The sequence below is a fragment of the Arachis ipaensis genome, chromosome B06 (assembly GCF_000816755.2).
Source record: "Arachis ipaensis cultivar K30076 chromosome B06, Araip1.1, whole genome shotgun sequence".
NCBI classification, from domain to species: Eukaryota; Viridiplantae; Streptophyta; class Magnoliopsida; order Fabales; family Fabaceae; genus Arachis; species Arachis ipaensis.
The window spans coordinates 115573764-115593957 of record NC_029790.2 but is presented as its reverse complement, the minus strand read 5'-3'; the positions used below and the strand labels follow the sequence as shown (position 1 = coordinate 115593957).

At 35.2% G+C, this 20194-nt stretch overlaps 2 protein-coding genes across 11 annotated transcripts; one reads left to right on the top strand and one right to left on the bottom strand.

Moving 5' to 3' along the window:
- LOC107604893 (40S ribosomal protein S27-2) lies at nucleotides 974-2015 on the top strand. The gene is made up of 4 exons (XM_016306607.2): nucleotides 974-1132; nucleotides 1304-1405; nucleotides 1553-1581; nucleotides 1683-2015. Exons 1-4 carry the CDS (start codon nucleotides 1130-1132, stop codon nucleotides 1807-1809), a joined length of 261 nt encoding a protein of 86 aa, XP_016162093.1. The 5' UTR covers nucleotides 974-1129; the 3' UTR covers nucleotides 1810-2015.
- On the bottom strand, nucleotides 15037-19623 carry LOC107604894. 10 transcript variants are annotated; one of them, XR_002349270.1, is made up of 10 exons: nucleotides 19090-19623; nucleotides 18617-18685; nucleotides 18350-18490; nucleotides 17737-17847; nucleotides 17556-17617; nucleotides 16483-16743; nucleotides 16224-16393; nucleotides 16042-16143; nucleotides 15383-15457; nucleotides 15037-15282 (listed from the first exon to the last, which is right to left on the bottom strand). XR_002349270.1 is itself a non-coding variant. In XM_021104838.1 (6 exons), exons 3-6 carry the CDS (start codon nucleotides 16290-16292, stop codon nucleotides 15223-15225), a joined length of 306 nt encoding a protein of 101 aa, XP_020960497.1. In that variant the 5' UTR covers nucleotides 16293-16393; nucleotides 16483-16544; nucleotides 16716-16986; the 3' UTR covers nucleotides 15037-15222. The 10 variants fall into 10 exon arrangements, 2 of the variants coding, with proteins under 2 accessions (XP_020960497.1, XP_016162094.1); XR_002349271.1 differs by lacking the exon at nucleotides 19090-19623 and having other exon boundaries at nucleotides 16483-16544; nucleotides 16667-16743; nucleotides 18617-18731; XR_002349272.1 differs by lacking the exon at nucleotides 19090-19623 and having other exon boundaries at nucleotides 16483-16544; nucleotides 16716-16743; nucleotides 18617-18731.

The window sequence follows — 20194 nt, the reverse complement described above, 5'->3', positions numbered from 1 at the left end:
TAAAATTAAAAAATTTACGAACAAAATTGAAATAAAATAAAATGTAAGAATATTTTTAAAATTTTTAATAAATATTTTAAACACAAAATATATTTTTCGCTTTTGTTAACCATGCACTAGTTAATTATAATAGGCGAGAGATTTATCTACCTAACTAGCTTAGCATGTATCGTTAGAATAAGACGAATATTTTGCAAGTGTATTAATTTTATTTTGATTGAGAGAATTTGGAAGATGGAATAGAGCACGTATAGGTATGGAATTATTAATGGGATTGTTGTGATGAGTGTGGGCTGTGGTAGAATGAGGAAGGTTGGCAAAAGATGCTACTGTTATATGAGGGGTGAGGTAGGGCAAGGAGGAGCTGAGGGGGGTATGCATGAATATGAGATTGATGATAATGGCAGTCACAACAACCACCATGCTTCCGTGCAGCGCAGTGTGGTCCCTTTAATTATTTATTTTCATGCATTAAGTGCCTATAATATGACATTTCAATTTCATGTTAATCCGTTGCTTGACAAATTATACATGTTATTCGTACGTGTTAAAATACATACATACAAATCTCAGGAAATTAGTAAAGAATAAATAATGACTCCGCTAAAAATTTGTAGTGTTTTGACAAAATCGACTATTATTATGAAGCAATAATCTTAAATATGATATAAAATATTATAATTATTAATAAATTTTCCTATAATTAATCATTGATTGTTAGCAAATTCCATTACTAATATATAATGGGCATGAAATTTGGCGCCAAACTATACACGTTAGCATGATTGACACAAAAATATTATGAGTATTCTAGAATATTTTGGCTGTTTGGGTTGACATGTATTAAATTACAAAATATTATTTGGGTTTGGGTTAAGCCGAAAAACCCTACCCGAGCCCACAAAATTTGAAAGGGAGATTATTAACAAATGGGCCATATTATATATTGTCATATTGGGCTGGGTAAGAGGAAACCCTCCTTATATAAGCATCATTACTTACATCCTTCTCTTTCTTTTGTTTTATCTGATGCAGCCAAACTTGGCCAGACTCTAAGTTTGTTGCTGCCACATTCCTAGGGTTCTCTTCTTCGGAGTTTCTCCTGCCGCTACTTATTTTTTTTGTCAGCATGGTAAGATTTGTTTTCTTGTATATATTTATGTTTCTTCGTAGATGAATGTGTGTTTTATACAAAGACGACTTTCTTTTCTGTCATATACTTTCGAATTTTTTGTTTTCTTTAAGGTTTTATTCCTTCCTTAGGAACAGTAACTGAAATTTATCGTGATTTTGTATTGTGTAGGTTCTGCAGAACGATATTGATTTGCTTAATCCTCCGGCTGAGCTTGAGAAGAGGAAGCACAAGCTCAAGCGTCTTGTTCAGTCTCCTAATTCTTTCTTCATGGTATTCTATTTTTTATAATAGTTCTCTCATAAATTATGTATTTTCTCATTTGTTGAACCACACTCTTGATTTGATCCAATGTTGGTGCCTTCCTTTCCAAGTTTTAATTGTTAATTGTTTGTCTCTTGTATTCCTGTCTTGTTGTAGGATGTGAAATGCCAAGGTTGCTTCAACATGTAAGTTTTATCCTTCCCTGTTGATTGCGAAGTTATAATTGTGTGCAAACAAATGATTTGATCTTTGTGATTTTGATGTTTTGATTTCCATGTTGATGCAGTACCACTGTATTCAGCCATTCTCAGACCGTAGTGGTGTGTGGAAACTGCCAAACGATCTTGTGCCAGCCCACTGGTGGAAGAGCAAGGCTAACCGAGGGCTGCTCCTTTAGGAAGAAGGGAGACTAAATGAGTTGGTATCTTTTCTTTTAGCCTTTGGTTGGAGAGTTTTGTTTTCTTTGGGATTGATCAATGGCTTTGTCATGTTTGAGTTATGATATATTTAATTTTGCTACATTCTAAGACTTTTTTTCCAAAGACATTATCTCCAGGACTGTAATGATATCACCAAGCATTTTTGTTTAGTCTTATTATATTGCAACATGATTTTGGCAGTTCCTGAGTTATAATTTTTTCTTGCTTGGATCGGTTTATACATGTGATCTGATAGAGTCTACTTTAGTTTTTTTCAATGTGGATATGCTTGATGATGCGCTTAAGGCTTCTCACTTAGTTTGGGGAAGCCATAGACGGTATATTAAGGGAGTAGGGTATTCTTTGTGGTGGGTAGGTGCATATACTTTTTGCTTGTCCTCTCTTAGGTGGATGTTTCTACTAAAACCAAGACATCTCTATGTGAAAATGATATTATAAATTGTTAGATGGTTTGACATGTTTAAAATTGTTAGATGGTTTGACATGTTTAACTGAATTATCTATCTGTTTATAATATCATCTTTACAAGATGTCTTCATGGAAGTAGCCACTGAAGTGCTACACACTTGCAAGGTTCCGTTTGATCCCCAAATAGAATCCTAGTTAAATGATTGGATCCAAAGCCTGATAAAGACTTAAAACTAGTTGAAAGCTGGTTCAAAATGGATCTGAAGTTGCTTGCCAATATGTTTTTTCGGTATTTTTGTGTGTCAGTGTCTAGTTTCTTTTTCATCCGGTCACTGTAAAGATAGAACTTAGAAGAATTGTTGGAATGAGATTCTACTTGTATGTTAACATATTACTATGTGCGTAGGTTTTTCTTTTTAAAATATAATATACATACCAGTGAATGAACCAATAGCAGGGATATGTCAAGAAAAAATATATGATTAAATGCACAGCATAATTATAAAATGGAAAGGTGAATAGATGTGCACGTAAGAAAAATCACATGATGCAATACAATGCAAAATCATGTGATAAAAGGTGAGGCATCTAACAGTTATATTAATAGATAAAAAATTAAAAGACCAACAAATATGTATATTATAAATCTGGACATCATAAAATTACATCAAATTCTTGGCTTTTTATTTAAATAAATATTGCAAAAATATTAATTTTTAAAAGTTGCAGATAAAAAAAGGCTTTCTAAGGTTATGCTTAGGCCAATTCGTAGCAACCACCAACGAAGAAAGAGAGCCCACGAAATTAGTATTGGCAGGGTTCGCCTGAAATTGCTATTGCTAGTTAGATATTAATGAACTTGTGGAAAAAAAAAAAACAAAACTAGTCCTGCAAATCTCGACAGAAACAATCACTTACATATTAGTGATTTTATATTAACTATTCTCTCATTTTTCAATTATCTGCCATTTCGTGGGCTCCCTTTCTGAGTTGGTCCAATTCAAATGTCAAAACTGAAAAGGCCTATTTCGTGACTGGTTGTTGTGAATCAGCCCAAGTGTAATTGTGGAATGCTTTTTTCATGTGTATATTTTAAGAATTAAGAAATCCTGTTTGTCCAGCTTGTCTCTTAATAGGAAGAGGGGTAAAGGCTCCCATGGATCCAACCCAGAAGTTCTGAATACCATGTAAAGATTATGAACAATTTCTTGATGAACAAGATGATTGAAGCTTGAGAGTAGAGAAAGCAGAGGAGAAAAATTGAACCAGAAAGTGTAATATTCTATTGTATGTTATCCACATTGAACCAAAAAGTATGATTTTTAGGATACCGTGTAATATTCTTTTAATATCTCTCTTCCTTAATTTATCCCATGGACTTGTATCCATTTTTAAAAGATCAAGATAAACATATGAATAACCAAGTTGGATTGGACATTTGGTTAGTTCACTAGTCCGCTTAAACAGGTGTTTTAATTCCACTTTTTGCATGCGACCAATGGCAAACTCTTAGATAGAGTTTTGATCTGCAACGAATTAATCCTTAACCTGTCGGGTTTGGAGAATATCATAAAAAAAAAAAAAGAACATAAATAAATAAGCATATTAAAAAAAAGTAAACATATATCTTTTTCCTTTAATATAGAATCATCTAAAATTACCACTAAAGCTTAATTTTATTTTTCTTTCTAACAAAAAGCCAAAACGTGATAATCTTTCTGCCTAAAACATAATGAATCCAAAGTAGTTTAAGATTCTCCCATTGCACAAGAAAACAAGTGGAACGTAAACACTAAAAAGTTCAAACCATAAAGCAACATAAACAAGTGGCTTACTTGCATAGTTGCATTTAGTAATAAGAATATATTTTTGATACTCAATATTCAACAATCATATATATGCTCCCAAATTGACGTGAGATCTCCAAAAGAATACACAGGAAAAGACCGAATAAGGTGGTTGCTAACGCTATGTTTTGGCTTAATCCTCGTTTGAATGTTCCTTTGGTCATATAGCCACATACATTATGTGTGAAACTCACAACAATTAAAAATATATTTTTTTAAATTATTTATTGATTTTGGTTGGGCATCTTTTTAAGTTTTTGGGGGACACATCACAAATACACTGAAAACCGAGTCCCTGTGACTCTCTCTCTCTGACTGGACGGAGTACTACTACATTTACCAATAATAAAATACCAAAAAAATATTTACCAATAATAATAAAATAGCAAGAAGGCATCTTTTGCCACAGTTGCCAACTCCTTATGCAATTTTAGAATTTTTTTACCAATGTGTCACATCTTTTAAAATTTATTGTTAAAATATTATATTTTGAAAACTAATTATCTAAATAAATGTCATCTTTTTTATATTATTGTTTCGAGACTTACCTAGAACCACGGTGATTTGGGTCTGACCGTGAGATCCAGACGCTTTTAGATGAAAGATCCAATGTTTTTTCTTGTAGGACGAAGCCGTCCGAGTTCTTCATGAAGAGGCAGAGGGTAATATCTGCAAGGGACTCCGATGCTTAAGTTAGCAAGGATTTTAGGCCGATTTTTAGTAGATTAGAATTCGAAAAATACCTGAGAATATCAGAGTATTTATAAGTGTAAATGTGGAGTCAATAACTACCTTTTGAGTAATCCTACCTTTGATAGTAGGTTAGTTACTCCCTTTTGGTAGGAGGTTGTTGAGATCTCCTTTTTAGATGAATATGAAAGATAGTAGGAGTTAGTTACTTATTTGGATACATAAAGCTTAGCCCATGTCACCGTGACCGACCTCCATGAGGTCGTGTAGACCTGAACAATACTTGTAAAGTGTTGATTGGGCTTTACTCCTTTTTAATAGTTGTAGTTTGGATACTATTTTGTCCTGATTTGGACTTTTAAAAACTTTTTCACACTTAATTATTTTTGTAGTGTTATAAGTGTTTATAGTTTTAACTTGCATAGTAGTAGTTTTGTTTGCTTTCTTTATAACATATTTTAGTAATTGAAGATGTTATCTTTTCTGCAAATCTTTTTCTTCATAATTCGGTTGTTCCGAATTACTTTTAGTTGTTCTAACTACGTGAGATTGATAGTTTTCATTGATGTAAAAATTTTTACAAGTTATTTCTGAGTCTCTTTTAAGGCCGTTTTGGTTGAGTTTTTCTATGGGGTCAGATAAATTGTTCTTGTTGTTCGACTTGGGGAGGTTGGACACTTATTTAAATCACCCTCCTTGTAACAAATTTTTATAAGATCGGATAATGATTTGTTCTCCGAATCTGGAGAGTTAATTATGCTTATTCCGACCTTGGGAGGTCGGTTATATTTGTTTTATCAATTTACTTTTGCGATTCGTTTTAGATTTGCCTCTTTTACTAACTTGTTTTTATATAAGTAGTTTGATGAGGTCAGACCACGATATGCTTATATAACTTCTTACACCAATTTGGACCTCGTCGCTTTATCTTGTCGACCATCTAGGTCGGACAATAATTTTCGCACTTTATCAAGCTTAAATTGGTGCGTATAGTAGAACAATCAATCGTAGAAAATAGAAAAATGACGAATTATCATTAATGAAAATGATTTACAAGTGCTATTTGCTACTAAGAGTTTTTCTATCTTACCTCCTAGCCTCATAGCCCTTACTATGATGCCTTGTTAAAACCCTTTTCATGAAAATTCTTATTGGGAAAAAACCATAAAGTCGGAAAAAAGAGTACATCAGTAATCATGATTCATTTTCTAGTTGCAGTATCTCTTCATGTTGGATGCATGACACAACCTATGAAGCTCGTTCTCTTGTAGGTCGGACACTTTATAATAACCTTTTTTTTAAGACTTCAATGATCTTGTAAGGCCCTTTCTAATTTGCAGCCAACTTTCCTTTGCCCGACCTTTGTACCCTAATATCATTCCAGATCAGAATGAGGCCGTTCGTGGCGAAGTTTCTTCTGATGACTTTCTTGTTATACTCATGGATATCCTTTATTTTAATTCTTCATCCCTTATTCGAGCTTGCTCCTAGATTTCTGGAAGGAGGTTGAGTTCTTCCTTTTGAGCTTGGATGTTTTTCACTTCATTGTAGAATCTTATCCTTGAGCTTTCTTTATTGACTTATGTAGAGATCATGACTTCTATGCCGTAAGCAAGTCAGAACAGAAATTCTCCAGTTGTAGAATGGGGAGTTGCTCAATATGTCCATAAAACTTGGGGGAGCTCCTCAGCCCGTGCTCTTTTTGTGTCTTATAGTCTTTGCTTGAGCCAGCCAATATGACTTTATTTGCAACTTCTGCTTGTCCATTTGCTTGAGGGCGCTCTCCTGATGTGAATTGATGTTTAATCTTAAGGCATGCCACCAAGCTTCTGAAGGTCAAGTCAGTGAACTGAGTACCATTATCAGTAGTGATGAAGAACGAAATTCCAAATCGGGTGACAATTTTTTTGTAGAGAAAATTTTGCCTTATTTAAGATGTGATGAATGCCAAAGGTTCTGTCTCAATCCACTTAGTGAATTAGTCAATCCCTAATATGTGGTATTTCACCTGCCCAGGTGCTTGAGAAAATGGCCCGAGCACGTCCAAACCCCATTTTGCGAAAGGCCATGGTGAAGTGACGCTGATGAGTTCTTCCGGTGGTGCCACATGAAAATTGGCATGCATTTGATACGGTGGGCACTTCTTGACGAAGTTGGCTGTTTCCTTTTATAAGGTCGGCTAATAAAAACCAGCTCGTAACACGTTCTTCGCTAGTCACATTGCTCCTAGATGATTTCCAGAGATGCCACTATGGATTTCTTCTAGGACTTCTTCAGTCTTAGAGGTCGGAACGCACTTCAGTAAAGGTGTAGATACTCCTCTTCTATAGAGGATGTTGTGAACCAGAGTGTAGTTCTATGCTTTCCTTATAAGTCTCCTTGCCTCCATTTCTTCTTTATGGAGAATATCAAATTTGAGATATTCGATAATGTGAGTCATCCAACCTAGGTTTAGATTGGAGATCATTAGAGCTCCAACTTGTCGACTTCTTTGGCCACTGATGGTGTGCAGAGAGTTTCTTGGATCTAATTTTTGTTGTTGCTCCCTAACTTAGTGCTAGCCAGTTTGGAGAGGGTATCAGCTCGACAATTGAGTTCTCGAGTTATATGCCCAACTTCTGCTTCTTGGAATTAGGCTATCTGTTCTAGTTTTTTCTCCAATTACCTCTTCATGTTAAGATCTTTGGCTTGGTGATCCTCATTTATCTGAGTGGTTATCACTTGGGAGTCACTAAACACTATAACTTTTGATGCTTGACTTCTTTGGCTAGCCTTAAGCGATCATGGCTTTATATTCAGCTTGGTTGTTAGAGGCTGGAAACTCGAATTTTAGTGAAAGCTCTACCCGAGTCCCATTTTCATTCTCAAGAATGATTTCTGCTCAACTAGTAGCTTTAGTTGACGATCCGTCTACATATAGATGCTAGTCTGTAGAGCTTTCTTATAGTTCTCCTATGTATTCAGCTAAAAAGTCGGTCAGATATTGCAATTTGATGGCTATACAAGCTTCATACTTTAGATGGAGCTCAAACAATTCCACAGCCCATTGTAATATCCACCCTCAAATATTTGTCTTTTGGAGGATATGCTTCATGGGTTGGTTAGTTCGGACTCTAATGGTATGGGCTTGGAAGTAAGGTCAGAGTCTTCTAGTAGCTAGAACGAGGGCATAGACGAATTTTTCTATTTTTTGATAGTTCAATTCTGCCTCTTCCAATGCATTGCTCATAAAATAGACAGGTCACTGTCCCTCCTTATCTTCTCGGACAAGGATAGAGGCTATGGCCTTGTCCGCTACGGCTAAGTACAATATGAGCTCTTTTCCTTTTTCAGGTCAGGTAAAGATAGGTGGTTGGCTCAAGAAGTTTTTGAAGTCTTAAAATATTCTTGAGTCCATTGGAATTAATATCCCTTCTTGAGAATTGAAAACAATAGGAATTTCCAGGCCGACCCCACTAAGAATCTAGACAAGGTTGCCAGTCTGCCATTTAGCTGCTGAACTTCCTTCAGACAGGTCGAGCTTTTCATCTCCAGGATTACCCTGAATTTGTTTGGTTGACTTCAATACCTCTTTAGGTGAGCATGAATTTCATAAACTTCTCGACTTCCACTGTAAATGTGCACTTTGTGGGATTTAATCTCATTCTATGTTGTCTTATCGTGTTAAACACTTCTGTAAGGTCAGATAGCATCCTGATTTCTTTTTTAGTCTTACAAGTATATCGTCCATGTAGACCTCCATCAATTTTCTGAAGTGAGATGAAAATACCTTTTTCATTAATCGTTGATATGAGAATCTAGAATCTTTCAACCCAAAGGGCATTACCACGTAGCAGTAGTTTGCCATAGGAGTGATGAAAGATGTCTTCTCCTGAAGCTAAAGCTGAATCCACCAGAGCATCAATGCTGGGCAGAGGGTAAAGGTCCTTGGGACAGGCTTTATTGAGATCGATATAGTTAACACAAATCCTTCATTTTCCATTCTATTTCTTCACAAGTACCACATTAGTGAGACATAAGAGGTATTTTACCTCCCTTATAAACTCGGCTTCTAACAACGCTTGGACTTGCTCTTCTATGACTTATTGCTCTTTCGAAACTAAGATTTTGTTGTTTCTGCTGGATAGGTTGTGAGCCCGGGTAAATAACAAGCTTGTAGCTCATGAGGTCAGGATGGATTTTGGGCATGTCAGAGGCTTTCTAGGCGAAGAAGTGAGAATTGTTTTGTAGGAGCTTAACGAGTTCTTCTTTTAGCTACTTCTTTAGATTAGTCCCTACATTTGTTATCTTCTCGTCCTTATCCCCAACCTGGACCTCGTCGGCCTTTCCTTCAGGTTCAGGTCTCAGTTTCTCCCGAACTCGGACATCTCCGAGTTCTATGGTATTAACCTCTTTCCTTTTATATACTCTCATAGGTTTAGGATTTTATGTAACACCTTCTTTGCGAGTTTCTGGTCTCCTCTTATAGTGGCTATTCCTTCAAGAGTAGAAAATTTCATGCAAAGGTAAGGGGTGGAGACTACTACAACAAGTCGGTTTAGCGTTGTTCGACCTATCAGGGTGTTGTAAGCCAATGTCACATCAATCACTATGTAGTCTATGATCAAGGTCCTTGATTTTGTGCCCTTACCAAAGGTGGTATATGGAGAAATGAAATTTAGAGGCCGGATATACGTGTCTCCTAAACTAAAGAGAGTGTTTGGGTATGCCCTCAACTCTTTTTTTTTTTTTCTAAACCCAGCTTGTCAATAGCTGGTTTAAACAAGATGTCGGCCGAACTTTTTTTTTCTACCATGGTTCTGTGGAGGTTTGCATTGGAAAGTATCATCGTGATCACGACAGGGTCATCGTGTCCAGGTGCTATTTCTTGGGTATCCTCCTTTGTGAAGGTGATAGCAGGCAGATCGGATGTTTCAGCTTCTTCGCCGACCTGGTAGACTTCTTTCAAATGTCTCTTGCGAGAGGATTTTGTTACTCCTCCTCCTGTAAATCCCCAGAAATCATAATGATGTCTCTTAAGGGTTCATTGTGGCTGATCTCACCGATTCCTGTCTTCTTCATCTTTTTTCCTTTTACCTTGGTCATTCGATCTTTCTGCTAGATACTTGTCCAACTGACTTTTTTTAGCCAGTTTTTCCATCACATTCTTTAAATCATAGCAATCATTGGTGGAATAGTCGTAGATTTTGTGGTATTCACAGTATTCTGGCCGACTTTTACCTTTTTTTTGTTTTTAATTGGTTTGGGAGGTAGAATCTTTTCTGTGTGGCAAATCTCTCTGTAGACATCGACAAGGAAAACTCGCAATAGGGTATAGTTGTGATACTTTTGAGGTTTGTACGAGCTGTATTCTTCTTTTTTCTTTGGTTCTTTTTCTTTGTCATGAGCCTAATATTGATTGTGTTGTCTTGGGGCAAACTCTCTTAATCGGACAGTTTTTTTCATGTTGATGTATTTTTCAGCTCGCTGTTGCACCTTATACAAAGAGGTAGGGTGCCTCTTTGATATAAACTGGGAGAAGGGACCTTCTCTAGGCCGTTAACTAGTCCCATGATAACTGTTTCGGTAGGTAGGTTTTAAATCTTCAAGCACGCCTTGTTGAATTTTTTTATATAGGCTCGTAGAGATTCTCCGACTTCTTGTTTTACTCCCAGGAGGCTTGGCGCATGTTTGACCTTATCTTTTTCGATGAAAAATTGGGTGAGCGCATGCTTGACCTTATCTTTTTAGATGAAAAATCGGGTGAAGTGCAAGATCATCGAAGTAAGTTACCAATCTTGGTGGTAAACTATTGAACCAGTTCGTTGCAGCCTTGGTTAATGTTCTCGGGAAAGCTTTACAACGAGTTGCATCTAATGCGTCGACCAAGTACATTCGACTTTTGAAATTACTTAGATAATGTCTCGGGTCAGTCATTCTGTCGTAGAGGTCATGTCCGGGCTTTTAAAGTTTCTAGAAACTCTAGCCCACATGATTTTCTCTATAAATGGATCTTCACCTCCTAAAGGTATTTCTTCCTGATCAATGTGGGGTCTCCTACCCCTGAGGTCGGATTCTAATTTCGAGAGATTTTCTTCTAATTTTCTTCGTCGTCATACCTCCCTTCTTAGGACTTGTTCGGATTCACGTTGTCACTCTAGCTCCTGCTTGAGTTGTTCCAGTCGACCTTGATGTCCGTGGACAAGTCCCATAATTTTTGTAGGATCTCTTGGCCCTGATCTTTTATATCGATAAATTTCTAAGCTTATCCTGTGTCCTTCCGGGTTTGACTGATGTGCGTCTCTAGCAACACCTTTTCTTTTATCAACTCGGGGAGGTATAACTAACGCTCGTTCATCGTTATACTGCTCTTCTTATCGGGCTTTAGAATCAGAAGTCGTGTGTCCATCTTCTGGAATGTCGTCCGCCATCGTACGATGTTGATTACTAGGTCCCCGATAATGATGCTAATGTTCCGAGGCTTACCTAGAACCAAGGTGATTTTGGCCTGAACGTGAGGTCCAGACACATTTAGGTGAAAGATCTGACATCTTTTCCTGCAAGGATGAAGCCATCCGAGTTCCTCGTGAGGAGGTAGGGATGTACTGCAAGGGACTCCAATACTTAAGTTAGCAAGGTTTTAGGCAAGTTTTTAGTATATTGGAGTTTGAAGAATATCTGAGGGTGTCAAAGTATTTATAAGTGTAGAGGTGGAGTCAATAACTACATTTTGAGTAGTCCTACCTTTGATGGTGGGTTGGTTACTCCCTTTTAGTAGGGATATTGTTGAGATCTCCCTTCTAAATGAATAGAAGAAATAATAGGAGTTAGTTACTTATTTAAGTAAGTAAGGCTTAACCCATGTCGCCGTGCCTGACCTCCATAAAGTCTTGTAGACTTGAACAATACTTATAGAATTTGATTGAGCTTCACCCGTTTTGGACCTTTCTTTGGGAATAGTTATTATAAATAATCATAATTAAAAATGAAAAAAGAAACAAGTTATCACTATAACAAAAGAATAATATCTGAATAATTAATTAAAAAAATAACATTTTGACTATAACTTTTAGAAGAATGTGATACATTGATAACAAAGTTGTAATTTTGGTTACCGATGTGTGGCTAGTCCTTATAACTTGCAAAAGTTGATATTTGATAATAGAATATTTTGTCTTGGGTTTGATATCATTATTACAATTTTAAATTTACAAATACCACATAAATTTAGGGAGAATAAAGGGGTATAATACATTGTTACATATCTAAACATTAACTTATTTATCAAATCATTTGGAAAAATTAAACAAATACAATTTTAAAATTTTACTTTTTTATTATTGTCTTTAAATTTATTATTTTGGATCAGAAAATTAACTGGTAAACTCCAAAAATTAAGCAGTTTCATCTGCTATATTTTTTTAAATCACCTCAATTACGAATTTAGTATCCGAAAGATTCAAACGCTGACAAAAAAGATCTTGACGAAAGACAAATTAACCCTTGAAAAATTTAAAAATTTGACAAAAACATCCAAACATTAATTATTCACATTTCTGTTAATAAAAAACACTTACGTGACTAACAGAGTTAATGAGTTGGCTAACTTAATAATTACATGATATTATTAATTATTTTAAGGGTAAAGTACTAAATTGGTCCCCTATGTTTGGGCGTAATTCTGTTTTAGTCCTTAAGGTTTAAAGTGTCCTATTTGAATCCAAAAAAGTTTCATTTAGCATCAATTTAGTCCCACAGTGAGGCCAAACTTAAATAATTAACGGAATGTCCTACATAACAACATTACAAGAACAAAATTGATAATCTGAAGAACATGTACAAGCTCCAGAGGCACAAAATCAACCGTTGATGCATCAATACATTTATTTATCATTCTCTTTAGTTCTATAGAAAATATTTTATTTATATTATAAGAAAAATAATAAATAAATGTATTGATGCATCAACGGTTGATTTTGTACCTCTGGAGCTTGTACATATTCTCTAGATTATCGATTTTGTTCTTGTACTATTGTTATGTAGGACATTTCGTTAATTATTTAACTTTGACCTCACTGTGGGACTAAATTGATACTAAATGAAACATTTTTGGATTCAAATAGGACACTTTAAACCTGAAGGATCAAAACAGAATTACGCCTAAACATAGGGGACCAATTTAGTACTTTACCCTTTTTTTTATAATAATAAAAAACCCCCAAATAAAAAATTCTATATCCATTTTCTTTCTCTACTCCTTCTGTCACACCTCTTCATTTCCCAGATCTCTACTGTAGGCCTCTTTATCACTGCCATCCTTTTCTTCCTCGATGCTACTATAGTCTCATGTCCTTCTTCTACGATGTAGCCATGGTCGTTCTCCTTCTCATCATCTCCTTCTGTTCTGTTACTCTTCTTTTTTTTTTCCAATCTCCTTACAAACCCTTTCACTCTTACTTTTTTTTTTTTAACTTTGTGTTGCATTGTGTGTGCTTATATTACTGAGCCTATTTTATATGGTGCTAAATAGATGAGTCATAGCTTGATATGTTCTGGACATAAATCTGAGAAACGAATCTAAGGCGAAAGATGGAACCTATTAGTAGCAGCGATAACACAATTTTTTTTTTTTGTCGTCGCTTTCTTCATTCCTCCTTTTTTTCTTATCTTCTTTTCTTTCTCTATTTTTAGTTTTCTTTCTCTGATTTTTTAATTGATATTTTTTAATGATATTGTGATTTCTTTTCTTTTTTATTTTTGAAAAGAGGACTTTGTTTAATGATGGATGAATCTGATGGAATAATGAGTTATTTTTTGAGAAATGTTATCATTTTTTTAGGATGGGATTAGTGGTAGTGGTGAGTATGGTGGTAGCGAGGAAGAGAAATACATAGAAAAAGAGAAAGAGGGAGAAGAAGAGAAAGAGGGATCGGAGAAATGCCGAATACAATAAGAGGATTGATGGTGGTGATGAGTGTGGTGGGAGGTGGTAGTGGTAAGGTATAGTAGAGGATAATATGGAAGTGAGAGGTGGTAATTTGGTGTCAAGTCATTAATTTTGTTAGCCACATAAACATTTTTTATTTACAGAAACGTGATCAATTAACGTTTAGATATTTTTTTTCAAATTTTTAAATTTTTTGGGGGCTAATTTATTTTTTGCGTCTTTTGAATTATTTTTTGTGAGTATTTGAATCTTTCGAATACCAAATTAATAGTTATCTCTGTATCGTCCCTTATGAACACTGCAGTTGCTGTTGGGCCTGATTCGTCCTCCTCTCCGTTCATTTCAAGCCTTTAAAAAATAAAATACTATCTAAACCTTCAATTGAATCATACCAATATGGAAACCAATTCAATTAGATACATTTTGTGAATTTCCTACTTTATAGATTAGTTTATTTGCTTTACCATTTCAACAACTTGGCGTCACCTATGGCAAATGCTTTTTCTAATGCTTCTTTAATGGCTTTGAAATCTTTCTCAACCAATACTAATCCACCTTGTAAGTCTTCAAGACACTCCTTGTAGAGCTCATTCCTATAGTTTGCACTTGGCACATCAAATCAACAAATCAAATTATGCAAAGAATAATAATTCAACCAATCACATATCCCACAACTAGAAAATGGATTAATACAGACAGATTTAGTCTTTATTACAGACAGATTTTTGGTTACCGACGAAATTACCGACGAATTTTGTCCCTCTGTAAAAGCCTCGTCGGAAATTATTTACCGACAGAGTTTTTTCGTCGGAAAATTACCGACGGATTTTTACCAGTTACCGACGGATTTTCCCTCTGTAAATTCTCCATCCATTTCCCAAAGACGACGAACTTTTCGACTGATTTTCCATCGGTAATTACAGACGAATTTTTCGACGGATTTTCCGTCGGTAATTACAGACGGATTCTCCAACGGATTTTTTGTCTGTAATTACAGACGGATTTTCCGACAGATTTTTCGTCTGTAATTACAGACGGATTTTCCGACGGATTTTCCGTCGGAAATTGGAACCTTGAAAGCATTCCAAACTCTAAATACAGACGGAAAATTTGTCTGTAAGGTAAAACAATTTTTTTTAATTTTTCTATTGTAAAATAAACCAATTTTCATACAAAATAAATATAAATTTAATGAATACAAATTTTCATCTAATTTTTATCTAACTTGTATCCAAACATTCATAGTATTTCAAAATAACCAGTATTTGATATTAGCAATAGAACCAAACATGATGTTTAGTTTTTACAATGTATCAAGAGCAAAGACAATAGTACCAAGTTAATTATCAAATTTTCATTGAAATTTTTTGGTTTTTACAATGTATCAAGAACAAAGACAATAGTGCCAACTTATTTATCAAAATTTCATTGTGAAATTTTTACATAAATACACAGAGAGTGATTAAAACAAGGCCAGCCATTCTTGATGATATCCCAAATGTCATATCATTTCCATCATACATTTACGCCAACGAATTCTTTGGCCATGCTAGTGGGTACGATTTTCACAGGAGACTGCATATGTAGAGGACATAAATTAATTAAAAATATTGGATTCATCATAAATTACTACATAGTACTCGGGATAAAGGGCAAAATCAAGAGTGGTAAGTACCATATTTGTAGGAATTTGATCTATTGGTGCAGGAAGATTGAAGAAATATCTCACATAGACACCAAAATGGTTCACCTGATTCCAAAGTTCAATGTGTACCATGAGTAACCAAGAAAAACAAGACACATACATTCTTGAATTACAGCAGTAGAAAATGAGAATTGGCAAAGATTTCTTGCCATAGAAAATGAGAAGAGACCAATTAGATAAGATTCGGAGTCACTAGGAGGATTGTGAGAGAGGTCTCACAAATACCCCAAGATTAAGTCTGTATCAGTATATTGTATCATCTTCTACCTCTTCTATCCACTAGTAGTTTTAGCTTCCTATATAATCCTATTTCTACTCTTTTATCACATATCAAACAAGATGACGTCACAAATACTCCAAGATTAAGTCTGTATCAGTATATTGTATCATCTTCTACCTCTTTTATCCACTAGTAGTTTTAGCTTCCTATATAATCCTATTTCTACTCTTTTATCACATATCAAACAAGATAACGTGGACTAATAATTAAGAACAAGAATGGAAGACTAACAGAAATTGGTGAAAAGAAATCTAACCAACTTAACCAGTATTTTCAGTCCCTATTTTCTCCTCTTTTCTAATTGTTATTTTTACAAGACTTACATATTAGGAAGGAAATGAACTTATACCCTTGCAATAGCTCTATCTTCTACCAAATTCAGTTTTTTGAGGCCAGCTCTTATGCTTTTTAGTTTCAATGTATCACTACCAGACCAGGTATAACATATAATCTGCATAAAATGAAACATGACATCAAGGATAAATACAGAAGGAAGTAAACCAAAAATAGCATTAAAGGAATGCTAGGAACCTGGTTCAGAGAAATTTCAAGTGAATGAAGGGCTTCCTCAAGACAGAATAACACACATGGATTAGCCATACAGCATTCTTGCTATAAATAGCATTGTTAACAAACCAACTTGCCAGCTGGTCTCATTCACTCTGTTTTCTTCCATAAACAGAGATCCTGTACTCAGCCATCTGAAATTTGATTTATAAATAGAAATGAATTAATATATTAGACACAAAAGCATTAACAGAAAAAAGTCTATACCATGTGAATAAGTTACCTGATATTTGCTAGCTTCAAGATCAGTTAAAACTTGCTTTGTTACTTCAGCCAGAAACCTTCCTGTGAATGTGGGTACGTTTAAGCTATTGTGAAACAATAAAGCATCAACACTTTTAATACATTCGGAGTTCCTACAACTTAAAAAAGTATACAATAGGCATCTTTCATAATCTTAAACAAACCCTGGTTTCATCTTTCATAATCTTTCTAATCTTTCAGAAAGAAGTGCACCTTATCTGCCTCAGTTTGCTTCTACACCCTTCATTATCACAATTAGGAAACTTATTTGCACTTGGAGTTGGTGGCACAAAACATGACAGAAAATTGAAATGCAATTCCAAATTGAATTTAGTGAAAGAAAAAAGTGCTAAATAAAACTAAAAGAAACCAAATTGCAAGGATGATGAACACGCCACAACACAACAGATTCACACTTAACCATACCAACCATTTTTCTACTGTGTAATAAAAAAGAAAATCAAAAGGTAAATAGGTATTCCCAAACAGCCCCTCCCCTAACCCAAAAAAAAAAAAAATAAAAAGAAAAAAATTTTAAAACAGCAAGCGTGCAAAGTTGAGAAATTTAAAACAAAAAAAAATATTTAAGAGAAAAAAAAAGACCAAAGCATGAGGGGTACACTCCATTAAGCACAAAGCAACAAAGGCTTTCAGGTTTGTGCAAAGAACATATAAACACAAACTCAATAAATGAACCCCTTTTCTCTCCTAACATTGTTACTATTTCTACTATTTAGTGCTAAATAAACCAAAGTGCTAAATAAACACATAAACACTGTTACTATTTAGTGCTAAATGTAAGTTTGTAAACTCTGCCTTATCACCAGAACACTTTGCCAATAGCTAAATCAGACTAGGCTTCACCTCCACTCAAGTAGATACAGACTATACAATTCACATACTGGAAAAGAGAACAAGCTTACAACAATGAAGATTGACCATAGAAAACTCTCATCTGGAGAAAATTATTTGGATTGGATAGTTAATCACTTTCATCAGTACCATGAACACCACATATTTGAGTTCTGGAAAAGAGAGTGATGGGAGGATCACCTTTTGAAGTTCAGTTGATGAATACCCATGGTAAAAACCATTTGAATAAAACCAGTAGTCATCTGAGTGAAGGCAGAAAAAGATATAATTGTCCCTTGGAAATAAGAGAAATTAATAAAATGCATACTACAACAACCACCAAATAGCAAGTGAAAAGGATGATGTTCAGAATCATAACTACCTGTGAATGCCCAACTATGAATAGCTTTGAATTTGTTACTGAATATATGTAATTGATCATTTCTACCATATCATACAGGGCTAATTCCTGCCAGCTCCAATCCCAGAATTTCTATCAAGGGACCAAAGTTGAATCAATCACATGATGCACTGTACAAACTCTGGCTCTAACAATTCCAATAAAAATAATATACACTGAAAATGATAGTGAAATGAAAATATAAGTATCATGACAATTTAGAATATTTTCTCAAGATCAGTGATCATCAACAGTGCTGTGGAACTCAATTTGGTGCTGAATATAAGTAGCTTCAGCACTGAGAACAATTTAATAATTCTTATTTCATACATATCAAAGTAAATAGAAAAGGCTTGATAGTATTCGGCACAAACCCTTTTACTATTAAATAATTGAATGATAAAACCTACTAAAGTGTGACCTCATTCATATCAATTACAAATGTTTTCCCCCAATTCAAATTCACAATAAATGAACATTTGGTTCTTAGTTTTGACTCATAATTGTTTAGCATTGAACTTTATGCACTGATATTATTTTCAGTTTAATCACACACGCCGTCAGCATCTCTATAGGTCAAAGAAGAGCCACACACCTTATTCTTCACTGAATAAGACCTATGACCATGGCTCCAACGTGTTCCACACACATTTCCTACCCATACATCAAAACCTTGATCTGCAAGGATGAAGCTCAATGATTTTTCAGGAGTATTTAGAAACCATGCATCACCTGCCTGATCACGTCAAATAGCATCAACATATCAAAATGGAGATTCAATCAAATTGTTTAAAACTTCAAAAGGGAACTTCACTAAAGCCTGAACAAGTAAACTTGTAACATTAATCTATATATATAGTACCAGTTGGTGGGAGAATATTGGAAGAAGATGATAAAAGGGCAAAGCATGCCTGAAGCAATCAAAGAGATTCTTGTTGTTGAGGATCCAAAAATATCATCATCAGATTCATCAAAAAGCAAGGATAATTTTATTAGGGACTTTGATATGTTTCTTATGACAAGTAAAAGAACCAAGCTTCCACTTTCCAGATTCGGATAATATTCAAAAGAGGAAGAGAAATTCTATCTGCCTACTATAGTTAAAGCAGTTTAAGCATTGAAATCAAAACTCTTTTAGTGTATAGTGGATAACTGATTCTATCTTGTAAATTGCCTAAATAATAGAACAATGGGAGCATCAGGACCAACAAGCATGGCAATAGTTGGAACCATTAAACCATTGAACCACAAAAGCAGAGTATGATAAACCTAGCTAAAACTGGCGTAGAAAAATTAAGCCCTAAGGTATATCGACGTAATTTAAATAATGCATACCTGAATCGGCGTAATTTAAACAACTGCTGGTAGATGCTCTGGTTCTCTTTGGAGCAGGAACCGATTGGGATCGGGTCGAATTCCATCGATTCGCTTGCGACAGAGCGCGATAGAGCAGCGACGGTGACAGAGCAGTGATGGAAACAGAGCGCGACGATCTTGAGTCTGAAACGCCCGTGAGAGAAGCGATATACCGGAGAGATAGAGAGAGGTCGACGGCGAGACCAGCCGTGAGAGGTGAGACTCAGTGAGCTTGAGGGTGAGAGTGGCGAGAGAAGAGCGAAGAAACTTTAAGGAGGGTTAGGGGTTCTTCGTCGCGGTTAGGGGTTCTTCAACGGAGGCATTGCGAGCGCCGGCGACCGGCGACGTTCTTCACAGAGTGCTGTTAGGGGCTCTTCGTCGCGGTTAGGGGTTCTTCTTCGTGGTTAGTGGTTCTTCGTGAGGCACAATGAAAACATGTTAGGGTTAGCTAGGTTATTCGTCTTCGTGAGGCACATTGAAGACGGTGTTCATCCTCTTGGAGTGCTTTGTAAATTGAGTCCTCAGTTATTTATGAATGGAGTTCGAGAAAGAGAGGGGGTAGATTAGGTATAAGCTTTTTTTTCGGCGGAAAATTTTAAATTATAGACGGATTTTTCGTCTGTAATAATTTAATAAAATGTAGTGTTTTCGTCTATTTAATTACAGACGAATTTTCCGTTTGTAACTATTTCCCACGAAAAAAATTAATTTTTCTGACAGAATTATAGACGGATTTTTTTTCCGTCTGTAATTTATGCTAATTCATTTTTTTTGTTTTCCGACAAAAAATCTCTCTGAAATTCTGTCTGTATTTCCGTGGGATAAAATCCGTCGGAAATATCCGTCTGTAATAACTAATTTTCTAGTAGTGTCCTTAAATTAATCAATATTGTATATCCTATGAAAGCAATTAACAATGTATATCAACATAAAAGGTGCAATAGACCTGAGGAACTCAACAGAAGCACGCTTTAATGGTAGCCAAATTAAATTGACAATAGTATACACACAAAGATAATTAATTAAAAATCATCTTCAGCATAAGACTAGCTAGTTTCACAGCAAAATCATGAAATGTCATATA